Source organism: Bidens hawaiensis, unplaced genomic scaffold (genome assembly GCF_021521415.1).
Source record: "Bidens hawaiensis isolate Kalapana, Puna unplaced genomic scaffold, B.hawaiensis_p1.1 tig00007389_1, whole genome shotgun sequence".
Lineage (NCBI taxonomy): Eukaryota > Viridiplantae > Streptophyta > Magnoliopsida > Asterales > Asteraceae > Bidens > Bidens hawaiensis.
The window spans coordinates 309,066-331,878 of record NW_027491511.1 but is presented as its reverse complement, the minus strand read 5'-3'; the positions used below and the strand labels follow the sequence as shown (position 1 = coordinate 331,878).

The 22,813-nt window shown below is 35.6% G+C and overlaps 1 protein-coding gene and 1 pseudogene across 2 annotated transcripts; one reads left to right on the top strand and one right to left on the bottom strand.

The window, feature by feature from the left end:
• Nucleotides 1-3,531: 3,531 nt before the first annotated feature.
• LOC143635047 (serine hydroxymethyltransferase 4-like) lies at nt 3,532-8,295 on the bottom strand. The gene is made up of 5 exons (XM_077102955.1): nt 8,255-8,295; nt 7,416-7,821; nt 6,235-6,625; nt 3,919-4,020; nt 3,532-3,830 (listed from the first exon to the last, which is right to left on the bottom strand). The coding sequence occupies exons 1-5, from the start codon at nt 8,293-8,295 to the stop codon at nt 3,586-3,588; spliced, it is 1,185 nt and encodes a 394-aa protein (XP_076959070.1). The 3' UTR covers nt 3,532-3,585.
• A 10,063-nt stretch (nt 8,296-18,358) lies between these two features.
• On the top strand, nt 18,359-20,633 carry LOC143635052 (adenosylhomocysteinase 1-like; annotated as a pseudogene). Its single transcript, XR_013153988.1, has 2 exons — nt 18,359-19,076; nt 19,831-20,633. The product of XR_013153988.1 is annotated as an adenosylhomocysteinase 1-like (transcript).
• The last annotated feature ends 2,180 nt before the right edge of the window (nt 20,634-22,813 follow it).

Sequence of the window (22,813 nt, the reverse complement as noted above, 5' to 3'; positions counted from 1 at the left end):
AGATGATGAAGAACTGAAGGAAGGGTACGTCTGCTGCTGCTGGTGCATGCGGCTGAAGGAAGAAGTAGAAGTTATATTATTATTTATTATAAATATAAAAATGTGAACAAGTTGTTTTGACAGCTTATGAGTTTTCAAATCATATCATGCTGGCTGCCTTTGTTTCTGATGATGGGGTTGGTTATTGGGAACTGTCAATGGACCGGGTCAATAAAGGTTGTTGGGCTACAATTTTTTTCACTGTTGGTTAAAAACTTATTGCTTGAGATCCGGTTCTGGACCCGACCCACTAGTACAGACCAAGTTTCGGTTACTCCGAGAATTGTATCCAAACCTGAACTCACTGGAATCGGTTCCACCTCTACCCGGTCAAAACCAGGACTCGACCTGGCCAAAACCCGGGTTTTAAAACCAATCAAAGCCTTACCATACCCGAGATTGGTTCCAAACCGACTCGAATCTTGACTTTTGTTGACCAAACACGAAGCCGGTTCCTACCTGGTTCCGGTTCATGAAAAAACACGGTTTTCCCACATCTAGCATGAGATTTCTCAAAGCGTACTTGAAAATTGAAATCGACTTGTTTAACAAATATTCAGATTATAAATGTTGTAGTTTATGAATTCTAAACTACGTGCATATTAGAAATATAATATTTTTTGTTTTTTTATACACATTGATGATATGTGTAAAAAATTAAGTTAATTATTTCAAATAAATGAGTTGGCTTGTGATCAACATTTACACTTGTTGAGATAGATAAGTCGAGCCAAACTGGCTTGTTTAACTTCTAGCCAAGGCCTGATCTAGTATGGATCGATTCGACTTATTTATAGCCCTTGAATAAGACCTGGTTTTGTGAGAGTTGATGTGGAGATGAGTTTTGGTACGACTATAGAAACTTCACAAATGTTACTTGATTCTAAAATATAATTTGAAGTGTGTGAATGCTTAACTAGGACACGTGTGTCAACTATTAATGAAGAAATTGGGGACCTTTTTTTTTTCTCAAACGTCCTCCTACCAAGATTAATAAACGAAAAAATTGAGAAAGAGAAAAGAAGGTGAAAGAAAGATATTATTTAACATCGTGTTTTTAAGTTTCAAAGAAAGGAAATAAATAAAAGAATTCTAAAAGCAATTAGGAGGGTATTTTAATTTCTCTCCAAATCCTTTCAAAAGAAATTTACGATTAAAAAGTAATTAATTTTTTCCTATCCATTTTCATTTTACGGTTTCCTTCTATTTCTTTTCATTTATCTACTCAATAAAAACTTGGGAACACAACCTAAGAAAAAAGATGAAAAGAAATAAAAGACCAGGACCGATATAATTCATCTCGCATCTTTATGCATATATTACTTGACTATTAAAATTCATCTCGCATATTTGTACATATATTACTTGTTAGACATGAACGCAACATCGAATATTGTTTTATACAAATGCTCAAGGTCAGTGGTGAAATAATTAATATAAGGGAGATGCCATAATAGAAGTTTGCTTTTCACGTTCACTTAAAAAAAATTACATGCCAAAAAAATCTAAGTTTATGTATAAGATAGTGATAACGATGGATACTACTAATATTAATCGAATATTTAGTTGGTATAGTGTTAATGGACACCATCTACTTCCTCCACTCATACTCATGATTTTCTAGATTCTAACTCATAAATGCTAGCACGATGACAATATCTTATTACGCCCCTTCATCTTGAATATTTAACGACACAAGAGAAGACTTTGTATAAAACAATGTGATTTTATTACTTTCATTGCTTTTCAAAATTGGATGGTAATATATAAATTTGTATGTTTGAACTAGTCTTATGGTGAGATGATGTAAATTTATTCAATGACAAGATTTTACTTTATATTTTGGTCGGTATGAATTAAAACAATAATTTAAAAAAAAAATAAACAAGAAGAAAACAGATGGAATTGCGAAAATTATTCATTTTGATTTGTGTTGGTCCTATACTTCAAGGCATTTAATTTTAAGGAAAATTGGAAATCAATATGCTAAAGGAGATATGAAAATATTGATGATTTAAAGAGTGTTGTTTTTTTTATAGGTTCGAGTGATTTAAGAATTTTCTATTGTATTTGTAATGTTTTGTTTTGTGTTCTAGCAACTTGTTAAAACTATTATTTTAATATAAAATACTGTTTTTCTGATAAAAAAAATAAATATAATAGCAATAACAATAATCTTAAATATATATAAACAAAAACAACATACATTCTCTCAAGCTATCAGATTGCTTTATTTTATAATAGAGACTTCTCATACATTTTACCCGAATTTAGTTGTATGGGTCCACCAAACCCAAATTTCCCTTAAACGAGTTATTAGATTTCACTAAATTAATAAGTAATCTCACAAAATATATGATATGAAAATCTTATAAAATAGGGATATACAAAAAATTAGTATCCAATTTTTTTAAAAAAAGATATTATTTATAATTAAGAATCAATTTTACAGTAAAAAAATAAGCGGGTCATGGGTTTCACCAAACCCAAATGGATTTTAAACCGGGTTATAACATCTCATTTATTTGTGAAACTCTCTCATCATCAAATCCCAAGTGTATTATTAGCGTTCTTACAATAAATAAAATTAAAATCTATATAAATATTATAAACGAATAATGTAAAATAACCCCGTAATACGAAGGGATAATAACTAGTAAATAATAAACATCAAGAAAGAAACATTACTTATTAATAAATAAATAAATAAATAAATAAAGCTAGCCAAGTTTAAATATGAGCATATGAAACCATACGGTCCATACCAAGCTACTAAGAAACAGTACCTGGCCCAACCACTCCTTACGGCCCATTTAAACAATGAGGCCAATGACCCTTGAAGCCCAATAAAGAACCCCCTTGGCCCCTTTCCGATAACGCCATATGGTCAAAACAGACCTTTTTTTGTCGAGGAATAAATGTGCATGTGTTACTGTCTAAGAAATCGTCTGTTTAGTTAAACATGTCATGTTCATGTTAACTGGTTGTATCATCTTTTACCTATTTAACACGACACTTAATACATTATGCTTGCTCTACAATCTCATGCGGAATATATTGTTTACATCTCTTTCTAGTACCAGGGAAACAAGTTAAACATGAACCAACTGTATTTTATATTCGAATAACGAAAAAATAAACTAAGTAGTTAGCATAAGAAAGGTCAACTCAAAACTTGATTACAAACACTAACACGGTTTATATAGCTAACATAAACATGTTAAGATATAAACCTCCAATAGTATCACTTACGATTCTTAATAGCTTTTATACGTACAAATGTAGTTTCAAACATCTTAAACAAGTCATCTCAAAACATAGAAACACAGCCAAAGTGACTTACCATCCATCAAACAAGAATTTAATACTTTCTGCTAAAAAATATTAACAGAAAATCACTAATTTACATAAATGGAAGTGTAAGATATCTTCCAACCAAATCATACATTTTCGATCAAACTTATCTTATACATCATTAAAAAAACACCAGAAAATGTTACTAATAAAAGCATAAAACAATCATAACGTAGATCTCTTCATCTTTTCTCAATCCTTGTACTTCATGTCGGCCAACGAGAACCCAGGCATGTCAAACGAACCAGAAAACTTCTCCACGTCAACCTTAAGTTGCTCGATCTCCTTGTTGTTCACCAATCCCTTGTTGAAATCCTTCAACAATTTCCCAAATTCCTTCTGAATATTTAAAGTGATTTGAATTGCACGGTGAAGAAACTCGCCAATTTTCTCAAAATCCTTTTCAACTAAACCCCTTGAGGTCATTGCAGGTGTACCTAACCAAACACCATTTTAATTCATTCAAAAATTATTATCTACCAAACCCGAAAAGTAAAAATAAAAAGTCGGTGTGAAAAAACATACCAATACGAACACCTCCGGGAGCCAAAGCACTACTGTCACCAAACACAGCATTTTTGTTCACTGTGATGTTAGCAAGATCACAAAGCTTCTCGACCTTGTTGCCTGCAAAACCAGACCAATGCATGTGAGAATCAATAGCATGTAACAACTGTAATTTGGGGTGTACGAGCCAAGCCGCACGTGAGCCAATCCAGATTGGCTCGCTATAAGCTCGAATCAAGCAGTAGCCCAAATAAGCTTGATTAATAAATGAGCCCGGGCCCAAGCTTCACTTATCGACAGCTAGAGCTGGCCCGCAAGCCTAAATGAGCCTACTATTTTTATACCTTTTTTTATCATACTAAATACGTATTTGTATAATACATTGTATGATAATTATTATTATATGAAAGAATTACAGAAATTATCCTTTATGTTTGCACCAAATTTCACTCATTGTCCTTTATCTTTAAAATTGATATGTTTTATTCTTTACGTTTACAAATCCAACAGTGTTTGTCCTTCAGCCCTAACCCAGTTAGTTTTTCTCGTTAAGTCAGGTCATGTGCCTTGCACATGAGGGCAAATTAGTCATTTTACCTACTAAATTAAATTATATATATTATCTCTCTCTCCCACATACACTTTCCATCACATTCCACATTCACCATCGACCTCCAACTATATCGTCTATCACAGCCACCATCCAACCCACACCACCACAACTCTACTAGCACCACCACTATGTCCCTGACCTCAATTGCAGCCTCCATCTTCGAACAGAACCACCACAACTTCGTTCACCACCTACTCGTAAACCTTTACCCTACCACCGCCTGTCTCACGCTCTTCACTGTCACCGCTGTAACCATCCGTCACCAGCATTCCCGTCCTAGACCACCATAACCATCACTTGCCGCCACACCACCACCACCCTCCACCATTATCAACACCATCACTGCAACCATCACCCTTCATCATCTATAACGGAATGCACCTCAAATTAAAACATCAATTAATTACCACATAAAAACACCCTAAAACCAATCGCAGAAAACGATGGTAGATTGGTTGTTACCACAGACCTGTCAATATAACTAAAACCATAAAATTGGACCTGAATCACACAAGTTATAAATCAAATCAAAGGTGAGGGACTAAATCACACCCGAATCGGACCTGAACTAGGGTTCGCCGCCAACTTCCAAACAACTTTTTTTTCCGTTAGTTGTTGTGGTAGTAGTCTGATGATAGGGCCCCACTTTAAACATCACCTTCCACTACCACTACATCCACCATATGAAACTACCACAACCGTTGTTAGATCTGTAAACTCGATCCAAGAACCCATCTCATATTTATTTGGTTAGGTTTCTGAAGGGAGCCTGAATTGGAGTTTAAGATTCCAATGAAAGGGAAAGTTGCAGCAGCGGCGGTGATTGGCAGTGGTGGTAGCAGTTGGTAGAGAGAGGAGAGAAAGAGGCGATGGTGGTGGTTGTGATGTTGGCTGGGAGAAAGAAGGGAGAGAGAAAGAGAGAGAGAGAGAGTAAATATTAATTTTTTTTATTGTTTTTATTTTGTTTATCTAAATATTTCTTAATTTAATAGGTAAAGTGACCAATTTGCCCTCATGTGCAAAGCACATGACCTGACTTAACGAGAAAAGCTAACTGGGTTAGGGCTAAAGGACAAACACTGTTGGATTTGTAAACGTAAAGGATAAAACATATCAAGTTTAAAGATAAAGGACAATGAGTGAAATTTGATGCAAACATAAAGGACAATTTCTGTAATTCTGTCTTATTATATATTAGATTATGACAAAAATAACTATATATTACATATTATGTTATCTATAAAAATTATAATTAAAATACATATAAAGAGAGCTAAAAATGTATGCAAATTAATACATAAATTATAAACGAGCAAAGCCCAGAATTCAATTATCAAGCTCAACACGGCTCACAAGCCCATACGAGCCAACTATTTATATAATTTAATATAATAAAGATATGTTTATATGATAATGATTATTAAAAATATAAATGTGGCATAAATAATAAATATATATTACGTTATATATACAATTTATAATTAAAATATATATATAAATTGTTAAAAATGTATATAAACTAATTAATTAAAACAGTAAACGAGTCGAGCCGAAGACGAGCTCGAGCTTCAGAAATAGAGCCTGAAACGAGCCAAGTTAAAGCTCTCGTAAGTGAAACAAGCACAGGCTCAACCTCGAGATCTCGTAGTTAAACGAGTTGAGCTCGAGATCCGCTCGTTTACACTCCTAATTGTGGTGTGGTGTCAGCCATGACTCCTTACCGGTCAAGCCAAGAGGACGAAGATCCCACAAAACAAGATGGTTTTCAGTTCCACCGGTCACAAGCTTGTAGTCTTTGCTCATCAAATAATTACCAAGCGCAACCGCATTGGCTCTAACTTGCTTAGCATACGCCTTGAACCCAGGTGACATGGCTTGTTTCAGCGCAACCGCTAGCGCACCAATCTGGTGGTTGTGTGGACCACCCTGCAGAGCCGGTAAAACCGCAAAATTGATCTTGTCTTCAAAATCATAAACCGCATCTTCCGGTTGACCCTTCTTTGGTGGCTTTGGACCTTTGCGGTAAAAGATCATACCGGCTCGTGGGCCCCTTAGACTCTTGTGGGTGGTGGTTGTAACCACATCACAATACTCAAACGGATCAGCAACTTCCTATTAAACCTCAAACAAATCTCAATCAAGACAATCATGTTTAACAAACCATGTTCTGATCCAAATTCATAATAAGCATCTTAACGAAAATTTCATGTCTTATCCTCTGCTTTTATACATCTGTAATCATAGTTGTTAATAGCACCATTAGCGACAATCCGGTTTTTTCATTAATATTAAAAACCGAAAATTTAGGCATTTTAATCGACCAAACAGCACCGATCTTCACCAATTGCATCGTAAAACTTAAATTCGTGACTAAAACCCTAATTTTTATAAAAAGAAAAGTTCTAATACGTTATCGCTAAACATCAAATAGCGCATGTTGTTTCATTGCTATCACTACGTACCGTGTTAGCGTATAGGTAGCTTGTCGCTAGTGACCGCTATTCGCTATTAACAACTATGATCTGTATTGAATTATAATTTTAAACCCTAAATACGGATAATATTCATCTGAATTTGCAAATCTAAATTGGGCCGTCTAATTGCTTATTCAAGTTAACTTAGTTTTCAAATGCAGAGTCTCTCTAGATTTATAGATCTGTATCAAACCAAAACCTGAATGTGAATAATGTTCATCTAAATTTGAAAATCTAAATTAAAGCATCTAATTACTTATTCAAATTAACTTAACCGAGCCTCTAAATTTAAACATCCGCATCAAACTGAAACTCGAAACATGAATAACTGTTCATCTAGTTTTGCAAATCTAAACCATGGCATCTAATTACCTATCCAGATTAACTTAATTCTCAAAGCCAAGCACAACAAGTTCAATAATATATACCTGTGCAGCAACAAGACCACTAATATGAGCCATATCACACAACATCAACGCGCCAACCTTATCGGCAATCTCTCTAATCCTCTTATAATCCCAATCCCTCGGGTACGCATTCCCTCCGCAAATAATCAACTTAGGCCTAAAATCCAGCGCCTTCTCCTCCATCTTCTCGTAATCAATATACCCCGTACTCGAATTCACCTTATACGGCAAACTCTCAAAATAAATCGACGTCGCCGATATCTTTTTCCCACCCGAAGTATAATACCCATGTGTCAGATGCCCGCCAGACGGCAAATCCAGCCCCATGATCCGATCATGGGGGTTTAACAACGCTGTGTAGGCTGCAAAATTAGCGGGTGACCCGGAGTAGGGTTGGACATTGACACCCCATCTTGTTGGATCCAACCTGTAGGCAGGGTTGTCACTTTTAACCGAAACCCGAGAAAACTCGAACCCAAATTAACCCGACCCAGAAAAACCCAAACTTGAGAAAAGGCCGACCCAAACCCGAACGAAAGTAAATTGGGTTAGTTATTGGGTTTAATTAAACTATTTTTTTTTATTATTATCATTATTAGGTAGACCGTATACAGAACACTCTACTGTCTACACATGCCGCCTATTATTTATATGTGTTTTTGATTTATAGCTAATAACAACAGTAATCAAAGAGTATAATGTTGAATTATGTTAATGTATAACGTATTATTTGATTATTTACTTAGCCAGTAATTTATTATTTGCTTTGCTTTCTTATATACCCACCCGAGACCCGATTAACCGAAACTCGAAAAAACCGTGTCTAGATTTTTCTTCAGGTCTAAATTTAAAACCCGTACCTGTAGGCTTGTAAGGTTTTCGATCTGATCAATAAACTCATAGTATCGGTTACCGGGCATGCCTTCGGAGTACTTATTTGTCAAGGGGCTTCGATAACAGCTAAGGATGTGAAGTTTTTCCTTTTCGATTAGGTTGAAGATTTCAGGATCGGTGGCGTCAAGAGGAGTGTTGCCCCAAACATTGACGGGATCCATTTTTTAAAGATTTAGCAGAGAGTGAAATTGGTGGTGGTTCGAGGGGTTTTGGAAATGGAAGTGGGTATTTATAGGCGAGTGGGTCTTTAGGAGGTTACAAGGTGAGTCCTTCAAGTTTTTGTGCTTTTCTTTTTTCTTTTGGTGTAGATAGTAATATGATAATATCAATCACTTTTCACGAACTTAGTCGAATCGAATGTGATGGTCGGTCAGCTTGTATATACTTTAAGGTTTTGTTTAAAACATCAGTTTCACGACCCAATTCACATCCACGACATTTCAGAGCAGTTCCATAGCATATCAAGACCATTTCCATTCTTCCAATTCATCACGAGATCATTTCCATGTCTTATATCATCAAAATCGAAGATCTTGTGATATAAGACATCACAAGATCTTCGTTTTTGATGATATAAGACATGGAAATGATCTCGTTTGTAATAATTCTCTCGAATCATTTTCGGGATGTAGAGTTTGTAATTTATAATATTTTTCATGTGTTAAAGAACGAACTAATTGTAATTGTTTTTGATTAATCTATGAGTATTGATGCATGATATTACTGTGCACTCAGTTGGTTTAGGTTTGTTTCAATCATAATGATTATTTTGATTATTGAATATGATGAAGCATACGATTGCCCTTAGTTGAGTCACACTGGCGGGAATCGTTTGATAAATAGTGTCGTGTGTTAGCGATCGTTGATGCCTAAGGTTTAAAGCTCGTTAATCAGTCAATCTTTGACAATTAATATGTTAAGTGAACATGAGATGACTATTTAATTGCTTACTTGAAACCCTGGTGTGATATGTCTTGTTTATTGAGTTGATTTTGCTTTGTTTACTTGTGTGATATTAAAACCAAATCATTTGCTAGTGTGATTAGCATTGTTAACCATCACTTCATAATATTATATACTGGTTGCACGTTACACTGACCACATACGCCTTGTGGTTTGACACTCTACCTACCATATCTTGCTTAGGTGATTATAAACTTGATTTTAATTGTTTTTTATTAAATAACGACATTCTAGCATCAAAATGCAGGCTTGTTCATGTTGTGTTTGGTTTGAAAACAAGACAACTAAAATGGAATTTATATAAATGAATGATATTTTTATGCTTGAATTTGATTTGGTTTGAAAACGAGTAGCTGTCTTTGGTTTGATGTTGCTTGGTTTTGTACAAGTTTTCAATTTTAAAACTCCAAAATATCCTTAATTCAAGGCTTCCAACTCTAAAATATATAGACTTTCTACTTCAAAATGTCTAGACTTCCAACTCTAAAATGTCTAAAACTCAAAGTAAGAAAAACATATATAAAACGAATGGCTAGGGTTTAAAATGTCTAAAACTAGGGTCCAAATTGGAGTTTGTAAGGGTGAAATTGGAGTGATTTGAGAGATGAATTGGTGTTTGTGAATTGTGAGGTGTGGATTTAGGGGTATTTAATGTGAATGGGTTGAATTCGATGTTATCAATTATGATTTGATGAGTGAAGTTAGGGTTGAAATTGAAAGAGATGGTATCTATTCTGATTTGGAGATGGAAGAAGATTCTGGGTATGATGTTGGATTATGGAGATAGTGAAGCCACATTTATCCATTACTAAAGCTCTGAATGGTAAAGATAATGATGTTAGAGAGGGTATACAAGCTATGTGTATTTCAATAAATATAACCAAATTTTAACAATAATCATTTTAGTCCAGTTGGTTACGAGTGTTTTACTTAGTATGGCTACACAAACCCATTGTGGATGGTTTTTGTCACACCCCGACCAAAGGCGGCGAAACATGTCGGGATGCGACGGATTGCCCATAAGCACATGACACTAATTAAAGCGACAATATTTAACAAACTCATTTCAATTCACAACATTGAAAATGTCACATAACAATATTCATAAGACAAATACAACAAAAGATAGCAAATGATATATTGTTCATTTTGCTAATATCCTAAAGGTATTTGTGACATTTTCTTCAAGCTCCATAATTAGCCTAAATGCAAACCTGTAACATTTCATATAATAAAGTTTATCAACATAAAGGTTGGTGAGTTTTTCATAGTTTTGAACAATATGTATGTAATAAGAAAAGCCACAATCTTGTATACAAAACAACAAATAAATAGCAATAATTTGGATAATATGAGGTCGCTAATAAGAATACATTAGCGGCACAGTCTATAAGAGAATACCAAATAGATTCGGATTTCATGAGGTCGTTAATAAGAATACATTAGTGGCACCGTGCTATAAGAGAATACCATATAGTTCACGGGTTTATGATTCAACCCTCCAAAAGCGGTAAACACATAAGCATATAATCATGTAAGCATAGAACACCAAATCGAGCATTTATTTAAGTAAAGTATACAATAATGTTTGTGGTTTGAGACTCATGTATAAATCATTTCATTTGAATAAGTATGAAATGTCACCCCCAAAACAAAAGATGGAAAAACGGGGGATGAATTTACTCACGTTCAAGTAATAAACTTGAAATTGATAATTTGAAGATTTTCCGGAACGACGAGTTTAACGAATAATGCCTAAAAGGAAAGAAGTCTTGAATTTAGTAAGGTTGTCTTCAAAGTCTTTAAATAAAATAAATGTTGAGAAATGTAAATAATTAAAGTTCAAGGTTTAAAATGTAACTATTTAAGAATTTATAATAATAACCCTTTAAAAATGTAAGTTTGCTCGAAACCGGGTTAAAGTATCTAACCTTAATATTTACTCAACCTATGTTAAGTAATAAGGTGGGTAAAATGCAAGAATGCAAGTCCCTTGGGAATAAAGATACTAAAATGGGTTTTAACGAGTGTTCGGGTCTTGATTACTGGTCAAACCCAAAGTCAATTTTCCAAAATAATGAATGTTATGAGATAACTCAATAAAACTTAATAATACTTAACCAAGTATATAGTTCTATTGTTTTAGAACTAACAACGCACGTTAAGCGAGTGTTTGGTTTTGTCGGTCCAAACATTGTTATGAGATCAAGTTGGATCCAACATTTCCAAGTACTTAAGAAAATAATTAAAATCATTTTGTAAACTATTTTTGAAGAAATATACAAGTCTTGATAGCTAAAAACACACTTGTGTGTCTTAAGCGAGTAAAAATCGGATTGGTTCGGTTTACATCTCACAAAATGTTCATAGATGGTTTCCACATGACCATATACCAAAGAACTTGTATAATAATGTACAATGAAAATACTTTAAGTTTTACAACCAAAAAGTTAACAACAAAGTCTTTAAACAAAAGTTCGGTTTAAGGTTATAGCTATTTATGGTTAAACCGAAGCATAGACTCTTAAAACCCATAACCATGGAACTTGTAAATATGAAAAACAAACTAAAATGAGCAGAAGTTAAGCAAGATTAATATGCATAAACAAGTTATATAAGTATATATATATATATCAAAAACACGAAGTCCTCCATGAAGCCTTGCTTTACGAGGTTCGAAACCTCACCGACCGGAATCGGAGAAGTAACTACCAAAGGTAAAACGGGGTATATATTATATATATGTTGTACAACCATAAACAAGTATTAATAAGAGTTAGCAAGTTAATTAAAATGAAAGACTATGGTTAGTTTGACTTGGGAAGTCAAACTATTAAGAATATGAAGAACAACATTTGAATCTTAAGAATTGAGAGAGAATTTGGAGTAAGAGCAAGTGTAAAATGAAGAAGATGGGTGTGTATATAGGTCAAGGCTTCTTTGCAAGGTTCTCTTTCATATTTGCATGAAAATAGATTGGTTAAACAAACAAGCAAAGCACAAAGCAACAAAGAAATTCGAAATATGTTGCAGAGGTCACCAGGCGCAGCGCGACCAGCCCTAGCCCTCATGGCTGCGCGGGGCGGCGCCCATGGGGGTGGGGTTTGGTCCAGCTCGTCTAGCGTGGTTCGTTACGCGTCTTGAAAGTTCGTTTTTGATGTAATTTAATCGTTTTAAAGCCGTTTTCGAATCCGTAAAAGGGGTTTTTCTAATTGAACAAATGAGAATGATTTGGTAACATAAAAATCCAATATTTTATATATCATTAGTTTCGGTTTATAAAACGGGTCGGTTTACAACATAAAACAATACAAATACAAATAAACTCGAGACCCGAATTTGACAAATGTCACAGTTTTGTTATTACTTTTTGAGGAAAATCTTTTAAACAAAACTATGGTCCAAATTGCAATTAATTTAAAAACCATGGGATTGCAAATTGCAAGGGTATTAGTGTCTTTTCACATAAGCACTAACGTTGTGACTTGACGATGAACCAAAGTGAAATAAAAGTGCCACCACAGGGCCCATATATGCAAAAATGGCACCACAGGATTGTAACATGCGTTTGGGGTTCCACCACAGGGACCATATTTACAATTAACTCGTCTTTTTATATCAAGCTAAGATGTATAAATTATTTTTTAAGCTTGTGACACGTTTTTATGGCATTTCTTAAAGACAGTCATATCTTAATCTTAAATATATATATAAACGATACCTCTCTACATTCTCTCAAGCTACCAGGTTGTTTTATTTGTAGATGGAGGTTTCTCATGCACTTGACCCCAATTCACGAATATGGGCCTTACCAAACCCAGATAGCCCTTAAACGAGTTATAACATTTCATTAATTTAAAATTAATCTCACCAAATATTTGATATTAAAATCATATGAAATTGGAATATACTAAAAATTAGTATCTGTTTTTTTAAAAGCATTATTTATAATTAATAAACAATTTTTATAGTAAAAAAATAAACGGGTCATGGGTCTCACTAGACTCATATTGTTTTTAAACCATATTATAACATCTCATTTATTTGTGAAACTCTTTTATCATCAAATTCTAACTATATTATTAACTTCCTTACAACAAATAAAATTAAATCTAAAAAAATATATAAATATTATAAACAAATAATTTAAAACAACCCCGTAGTATGAAAGATAAAAACTAGTATAGTATATAAATAACTTACCAATATAGTATATAAATAACTTACCAATATATCTTCATTTATTTGTTTGATTAATCATAAAAGAAGTGAACTTATTTTTTATTATTTGAAGTCATTAACATCTATTTGTTTGATTTTGTGGGTTCAAAATAGCCAACGTTACCTGCATGATTTTGGTCTATTTGTTTCATGTGTAGCAAGTCGTTATCACTAGCAAGCCAGCGACTCAACAGGGACTTGGATGATGTCAATGCTTAAAGGTTGGTGGATGGTTGGTGAAAAGGGCATATTGGTCTTTATTATTACTTCTCCTCGGGCTCAACCAGTTGAGTGTAATATAGACAATAAACTATAAGGTCAACATTTGCGTTCATTGGCTAAAGTGCTAAACCATATGTTTTAAAAAGCCATCAAACAATATTCAATCAGGTTGTAGCTTTTTATAATTAGTAAAGGCTCATTTTTGTTCATGTGGTTTGTTTATGATTGTTATTTGGTTAAATCTTTTTAAGCTATATCTGTCCTCGTGGTTTTATTTTTTGCTATTTTGGTCTAAATCACTAACTTCGTTAGTTACAGCTTTTAAATTAATATGAAATGACAAAAATGCCATTAATTAAATAGAAAATAAACTATCATTTTTGTCAAAAAAGATTTTTAGCTATTTTTCATCATCATTATTTCTAAAAGTTTTCATTTCCATACAATTTACTAACTCAGTTAGCCTTGTCAATTAAGATAGTTTCTGCTAGGTTTTAACGATTAACTGGTTTACTAAATGAAGGTAAACATGATTATCCTTTGTTTATTAAACGAAGGAAACTAGAGGAGTATAGCTACATATATGCCAAGCGCTGTATATGGAGTGACGTTGTTGTTAGGTTCTAGCAATCTACAAGTTTACGTTTACCATTTACTCAACATATTCGCATTTAAGTTCAGTCCAACCCCAATACTTATATACTAAGGCTGGTTGTTGTGGAGAAGCTTTAAAACCCAAATTAAAACGTCACGTCATTGTCACGTAGGCTATGTGACTTTTACCTTAAAATCTTGTTGCGGTTTAAAGTTCCTTTCCAATTACCGCCCTTATCCCTTATGTAATAATTATTGAAGCTAGCAAATAATTACCCCTTACCGCCCTCCGTTAACACAATACCAACAACTAGAGGTGCACAAATCGGTTTTTTTGAAAAAACCGGTTCGGTTATTAACCGGACCGGTTTTTTTTATCCAGAAAAAAACCGGTTCGGTTAATAACCGGACCGGTTATTAACCGGTTTTTATTGCTGAAAACTCAAACCGGCCAAACCGGTTTGGACCGGTTTAAAAACCGGTTAGAACCGGTTATTAAACCGGTTTTTTATAACCGGTTTTTAATAACCGGTCTAACCGGTTTTTTTTTTTTTTTTTTTTTTTTTTTTTTTTTTTTTTCTTTAGGGTTTAGGGTTTAGGGTTTCGTTGTTAGCATTCTTTGCTTGGAAGATTAAAAACACATAACTTTCATTTATAGCTTTTACATTAAAAATACAAACATTAAATCGTTATCGCATATTCGTAACTCAAAAATACAAACATTAAAGAATGCTTAGACACGATTACATTAACAAGTTGATGTTTGTTACTCATTTTCTTCGCTACCCGATCCCGAGCTATTCCTTAGGTAATCGTCGTACGCGGCTTCTTCATCGGTCATTGGTTGAATGTGTCCTTGATTGACCTCGTCTTCATACAAGGCCGCCTCATAGTCCATTTCCCCCTCGAGTGAGCGTTGATGTTGTGCCCTGTCTAAAGAGTCCAAGTAATCCTTGTAGCAAATCGACATCTCTACAGCTGCTGGAGTGAGTCGAGTCCTCCTAATCGATATAACCCTGCCAGAAACAGAAAAAGCAGACTCCGAAGCTACCGTGGAAGCTTGGACCGTTAGTAAATCTTTGGCCATGGCGGCGAGGATCGGAAACTCATCCTCCTTACCTCTCCACCAAGCCAGCAAATCAAGACTTCTAAATTCATCCGGAGTCATGTGTTTCACAAAGTTGGTACCACCATACCTTCCAAGTTCACTGCTTGGGGTGTTTACCCTTTGACGTTTACCGGCGTCTTCCCAAATCATGTAGTACATCCCCATTTCAAGGTCGGTTTGGGATTGGGATTGGGCAACAGCTCTTAACGAGTCATGAATTTGGGAAGACGACCCGTGTTTTGTAAGGTAAACATCATACATGTTTGCCAATGTGGTGTTGAAATCATTCTTTAAAGTTTGGCTATAATAGGGGTTTTGATCGTCGTTTAACCCTAGCTCATCACAAATTTTTTCTATTAAAGCTTCAACACCACCAACATTGATGCAAGGGTTTAACGCAGCCGCACAGGTCAAAACAGCGGGTAGTTGTTGAAAATATTTTATAAATTTTTCTTTCATTTTTGCACCCATATCAAAATAAGGTGCACCCCTACAATGAATTTCAGTCAACTTTGTGCACATGACAGCAATTTTTGGTAAAGCAATGGGGCTTGTTGGATAGTAAACCCCGGATAAACTAGTTGTGCAAGATTTAAAAATTTGAAGAACCTCCGTAACGATCTCAATCAATAACCAGTTTCTAGGATCGTACGGTGCACATTTACCCCTACTTGACATTATTTGATGAAACGCAACTAGTGATTCTTTTTGTTGGATGGCTTTCTCAAACATATCACAAGTCGAGTTCCATCTTGTTGGACAATCCCAATTGGGCCCCAACCATTGACAATTAGCTTCATCACAAAATTTTTTGTATCTTGAAAATGTTTTATTGTTGCTAAAAACATCTCGTAACATTCTTTTAAAATTGTTTCTTTGCGTTTCGATCACGTTTAACCCATCTTGCACGGCCAAGTTGATAATATGTGCAATGCATCGGCTATGAAAAAACGCTCCATCACAAATAGGTTTATACTTTAATTTTAAATGGCCAACCGCGGCCGTATTGTTGGACGCGTTATCAAACGATATTGAAAAGATTTTATCTTCAATCTTGTATTGTCGAATGACTTTATCCAAGAGTTTAAAAATATTTCTACCCGTGTGCGGGTAATCAAACAATTGAAACGCAACGGTTCGTTTCATCATTTGCCACGACCGGGGGTCAACCCAATGAGCCGTCACACAAATGTATGAGTCGGGCGAACCATTAGGTACCGACCACACATCCGTTGTTAAGTTCACACCAGTTTGTAAGTTTGAAAAGTATGAAATTAGTTCGGATTTAGCGTTTTTCCATGCTTTAAGCATATCTCTTCTAAGGGTCGAACGACTTACGTGTTGGTAGCGTGGTTGAACATACTTTTGCATCATCTCCGTGAATTGAGGGTTGTCGAAGTGGTTGAAAGGAAGTGATTGTTGAATCACAAAGTTGCCAAACTGTTGACGTACCGCTTCAAGGTCGTACGTAAACACCGTTCCTTGATTCGTCATCTCCGGCTGCGAACTACTTCCGGATTCGTCCTTCAAGACCTTGCAAGAGGGCCTTTCTACATGAGCTCTTAAACTGGAGTTTGCTTCTTTGTTATAAAACTTCAAACAATGTTTGCATCTAGCTTTTTGGGTTCCGTTAGACATTTCGCATAGGTCGAAATGTTGCCAAATATCTTGGTTTCGTTTCGTGGGGATGACCCGAACGACGGTTTCTCCCGTGTTCGAGGCACCCATGTTGACCGATGAAGCAGCACTTTGGGAGGCCATGATAATCGACTACGAATTAAGAGTGGTATACTCGAGTATGAAATAAACGACTACGAAAGAAGAGCGTTTGGAGTTATAATCGCGTATGAAATAAACGTTTAGAGCTTTTGGAGTTGTATAATCAAGTGTGATCTAACCAATACCCAACCTAAACTATATATAGATGTTTGTGGGGGTAAAAAAACCAAAAAAACGGCTAAAAAAACGGGCAAAAAAAAAAAAAAACGGCTATAAAGCCGTTTGGTAACGTTCGAAAACCGGTTTAACCGGTTAACCGGTTATTAAAAAACCGGTTAACCGGTTTTTTTATAACGGCTATAAACCGGTTATTTTAAAAACCGGTTAACCGGTTTTTTAATAACCGGTTATTAAAAAAAACCGGTTTTTTTTTATAACCGGTTATAAAACCGGTTTTGGCTCCAAAAAGTATAACCGATACGTAAACCGGTTACGTAAACCGGTCAAACCGGTTTTTAAAAAAACCGGTTTTTAAAAAACCGGTTTTCCGGTTAACCGCCCAAACCGGTTCCGTAACCGGTTTTTTTGAACACCTCTACCAACAACCCCCTTAATGCCTCACGTGCGGTGCGTTAGGCTTTAAACCCATGCCATGTGACTTTGTTGTCCCCGTTAAAACCTACAATCACCCTCTTAATAATTGATTTAGTTACAAGTGACTAAATTTCTTTTTTTTTCTTTAATTATTTTACTAATTTAGTTACAGTCAAATACTCATATCTCATGTATACGTAAGATTAGAACCCAAGTTTCACCTATTACCTATTGATTGTTTCAAATAATTCAAATCTTGCTTGACCAAACTAACAAAAAAAATTAACATTTTAAAATCGATTTGGGTACAAACGAGTCAGATCGAATAAACCCGGTTTGTAACCAAATCTAAGATCCAACGGCTACCATCACATGCCAACAACTCAAAACGTTGGAGAACACAAGTACACAACTCCTAAGCCATGATCATTAAACTTACAAAAAAAAATAATATTTAAAAAATAAAATAAAATAATAATAGTCCATTTCCAGATCCACCAACCACTGATCCAATCCTTAAAACCTGACCGTTGATGCCTCCACTTTGAAACCTATTTATACCCCATCATTGCACACAATCAATCTCGTCAAACACCCGATCCATTCTTTGATTATTATTATTATTATCTCAGATCGGATCTCAAAGCAAAACAACATCCCAGCCATGAGCCTCACCGTCGAGAAAACCTCCACCGGCCGTGAACACAAAGTGAAGGACATGTCCTTAGCTGACTTCGGCCGGCCTCGAGCTCGAGCTGGCCGAAGTCGAAATGCCAGGACTGATGTCCTGCAGGACCGAATTCGGTCCTTCCCAGCCATTCAAGGGAGCCAAAATCACCGGCTCCCTCCACATGACCATCCAGACCGGGGTCCTCATCGAGACCCTGACCGCCTTGGGCGCAGAAGTCCGCTGGTGCTCCTGCAACATTTTCTCCACGCAGGACCACGCGGCAGCAGCCATTGCCCGTGACTCTGCCGCGGTCTTCGCATGGAAGGGGGAAACGTTGCAGGAGTACTGGTGGTGCACCGAGCGGGCCCTGGCCCGGGCGGTGGACCCGACCTGATCGTGGACGATGGTGGCGATGACTTTGTTGATTCATGAAGGGGTCAAGGCCGAGGAGGAGTTTGCCAAGACCGGGAAGCTGCCCGATCCCAGTTCCACGGATAATGCGGAGTTTCAAATCGTGTTGTCTATTATCAAGGAGGGGTTGTCGGTTGATCCGAAGAAGTATCATAAAATGAAGGAGAGATTGGTTGGTGTTTCGGAAGAGACCACTACCGGTGTCAAGAGGTTGTATCAGATGCAGGCCAATGGTACATTGTTGTTTCCTGCTATTAATGTCAATGACTCTGTCACCAAGAGCAAGGTATGTTTACTAAACTAGCCAAACCGAACAGATCAGTCGTGAGCTAAATGAAATTGACTTGTTAAAAACTTAAATCGAGCTGAGCTCGTTAGATAAACATGCGTGAGTCTGAGTTTACGTTACTTTGGGCTCAAATTCAAGCCTAAACGAGTCTATTATTTACATAATATGTTTAGTATTATACTATTATTAGTATGTACTAATGTAAAATTTTTTTATTGGTACATAATAAATTGACTAAATGATGTGGGTTAGGTGAGTTCGACCAGTAAAACTCGAACGTGAAATATTGCTCAGTAGCTGTGCTTGAGTGTTGTTGAGTTTGGGCTCGCTAAAAGCTCAAATCGAGCCAAGTGTCCCCGAGTTAGGCGAGCTTGAGAAAGCTTGAACTGGTTTGTGTGACTAAACGAGCCTATATTATGTATAATCTTTTTTGAATGATAAATATACACTCAAATGATAAGCTTAACTAAATAATATACTTTATTATATAAAGTTATGTTAAATTATAAAAAATGTAACTCAAAATATCTAAAATTAATAGTTAAACTTTTTTTGAACAAAATTTTCACCTAAGATATTCCTAATCTTGTGTTTGCAAGGATTTGAACCCACAATATCATTTTTGAACGGGCAAACTAATCTTAACTTAAGATAATCTATAAATCTTAACATTTGTGTATTAATGCTTGCTAGATAGGTTAAACAGTTAAATTTCACTTTGATCTTGATCAATTTCTTATTTGTCTGGCAGTTTGACAACTTGTACGGATGCCGTCACTCACTCCCCGACGGTCTAATGAGAGCAACCGACGTCATGATCGCTGGAAAGGTAGCCGTGGTCTGCGGTTACGGAGATGTAGGAAAGGGCTGCGCAGCCGCGATGAAACAGGCTGGTGCTCGTGTCATCGTTACAGAAATCGACCCCATCTGCGCCCTTCAAGCTCTCATGGAAGGCCTCCAAGTCCTGACCCTAGAAGATGTAGTGCCAGAAGCCGATATCTTCGTAACCACCACCGGTAACAAAGATATCATCATGGTTGACCACATGAAGAAAATGAAGAACAATGCAATCATTTGCAACATCGGTCACTTTGACAATGAAATCGACATGCTCGGTCTTGAAACATACCTGGGTGTGAAGAGGATCACCATCAAGCCACAAACCGACCGATGGGTGTTTCCAGAGACCAGGAGTGGAGTCATTGTGTTAGCCGAGGGTCGGCTCATGAACTTAGGGTGTGCAACAGGGCACCCGAGTTTTGTGATGTCGTGCTCGTTTACTAACCAAGTGATCGCGCAGCTCGAGTTGTGGAACGAGAAGGGGAAAGGGAAGTATAAGAATGAGGTGTATGTGTTGCCTAAGCATCTTGATGAGAAAGTGGCTGCATTGCATCTTGGAAAGCTTGGAGCTAGGCTTACTAAGGACCAGGCTGATTCTATTAGTGTGCCTGTTGAGGGTCCATACAAGCCTGCTCACTATAGGTATTGATTGGTCAAAGGAGGGTGGCTCATTGAAGGTTGTGTGGTTGTTTTCTTTGTAATATGAATGTTTTGATTGTTGAGAGGGTTAACATCTATGATGATGATATGAGTGTTTTAACACCTATACTTCATATTATTAATACAAATTTTATATTTCTGTTGAATAACCCAAAATGAAAATTGGATTGATTTATTGTGAAAAGTACCAAAATGACAATGTAACACAAAGATAAAAATGGTAGGGTTTGCCTAGTTTGTTTGACTTCTTGGAAATAATGAATACGGACATGATTTATAATTTCATATATATATATATATATATATATATATATATATATATATATATTTTCATGTCTTTAGGTAAACTTAAGACCATGTAACTCTGCCCATCAGGTTGTAAGCATGGTCAAATAGGCAGTGACGGATGTTGAACATTTAGTATGGATGGGTCGAAAGTCACAAGATCCATTTTTTTTTCTTACTCTAAGTTTTAGGTCGGCAATCTGGTTCGAGTCAGGTCAAACAATAATTCCAAACCCTGACCTACCAAGTTAAAAGTAATACAAAATGGTGAAACGCGAATTGCCGAACTTGGTCTCTGCTTGCTATCGTTGATTGTTTCGATTTATCAATGTCACTCTCACACGAGTCAATTCCAAACCTCAGGCCTCAACAGACAGCTGCAGTGTCCAATCATCCGATTAATCAATTTTTCCACCTAAACCATTTCACCAATTCACATGCTTGCTTATCAGCTTCAGTGCGGACTTTTGTGCCGAACCTTACAAGTCAGTAAGTCACAAACTCACAATGCACAACTGAGACTCCGTTTGTGGGATGGTATGATACTATGGTTGGATTTGGTCTTAATGTTTATTTTTTTATTTACAATTTATTTGGGCCTAGGCTTGGTCTTATGGAGTTTTATTTCTAGCATTTCTTTATATTTACGTTTGTTTCGTAAAAGATTCCTTGTTCTTCAGCTTTAAACAAACTTTATTTTTTTAAAAGTTTAAGGCTGGCCTGAACTCAAATAACATGAATGGGTTGGACTCAAATAACTTGGTTAGGCTGGACTTAGTACACACACACACACACATAGGGGTGAGTTATTGTACAATAATCAGTTATCGTACATTAGGAACGCGAACTTTATAAACGTTGATTTAATTTTTACGCGGTGGCATAATCGTAAATAACCTAAATCTAATTCTACGATCTAATTCACACATTGATTCATCAGACATCCATCCATATTAATATAATTCAATCGTCGATCCATATCAAACTAATCTACATATTGACATCAAACTAAATTGAGTTATCTAAACCTAAAAATGTTCGTTACCTACGAATAAACTTCAAACACAATCGGTCAACTTTTTTAAAAGTTAAACAAACGATTGCTGTTTGTTCTTCAATTTTTCGCCTAATCATACAAATTTGAGCCTTCAATTTTACAGTTGCAACTTTTTTGGATGTTAAACAAAACTGAAGACTCTGTACATTTAAACGTTCTGACAAAAAACGAACACATTTAAACGTTCAAGTTTAGAAGTTATGTACCAAAACTTTAAAAGTTCTAACAAAAAGGTTTATAAGTTCTAACAAAAACATCAATCGATTATGGAATTGCAGAAATAATGCACTCAATCGAGCTCTGATTATGGTTCAAAATATTATGTTTAAATGTTCTGAAACAAAACTGAAGACCTTTAAATGTTCTAATACGTTCAAAGAAGTTCTAACAAAAAAAGAACATATTTAAACGCTATGAAACAAAACTGAACATCTTTAAACTTTCTAATACGTTCTAAGAAGTTCTGACCCAAAAAGAACATCTTTAAACGTTCTAAGAAATTCTGACAAAAAAGAACATCTTTAAACGTTTCAGCCTTAAAACTTTAAACGTTCAGGCTTAAAATTTTAGACGTTCAGTTAAAACCCATCACTCAAAACTCAAAATTGATCAACTGAAACTTCAAATTGATGATTAATTGGGCCAATTTCAAAGTTTAATTGATCAATTATTTCAACAATTTCAATTTCAATTGGCCAATTTTATCAACTGACCTGTGAACAAGTCGACGGAGGAAGATGGTGTACGATGGATGGAATCATTGGATGGTGGAAGGTTGACAAAATCGTTGGATGGTGACAGATTGTTGAACGGTCAAGGTGAAGGTGGACGGAATTTATGGGAGCAGTGGATCAGATTAGATGAAAATTACTGTATTGCCACCGTGTGTTAT

Excerpts from the sequence above, each read along its gene's own strand:
- LOC143635047 (XM_077102955.1), bottom strand. The coding sequence starts at position 8,295 with ATGAGTTTATTGATCAGATCGAAAACCTTACAAGCCTACAG. Across the intron at positions 7,822-8,254 it reads AAAACCTTACAAGCCTACAG|GTTGGATCCAACAAGATGGG; the intron begins GTACGGGTTTTA and ends CCCTGCCTACAG. Across the intron at positions 3,831-3,918 it reads TCCCGGAGGTGTTCGTATTG|GTACACCTGCAATGACCTCA; the intron begins GTATGTTTTTTC and ends GTGTTTGGTTAG.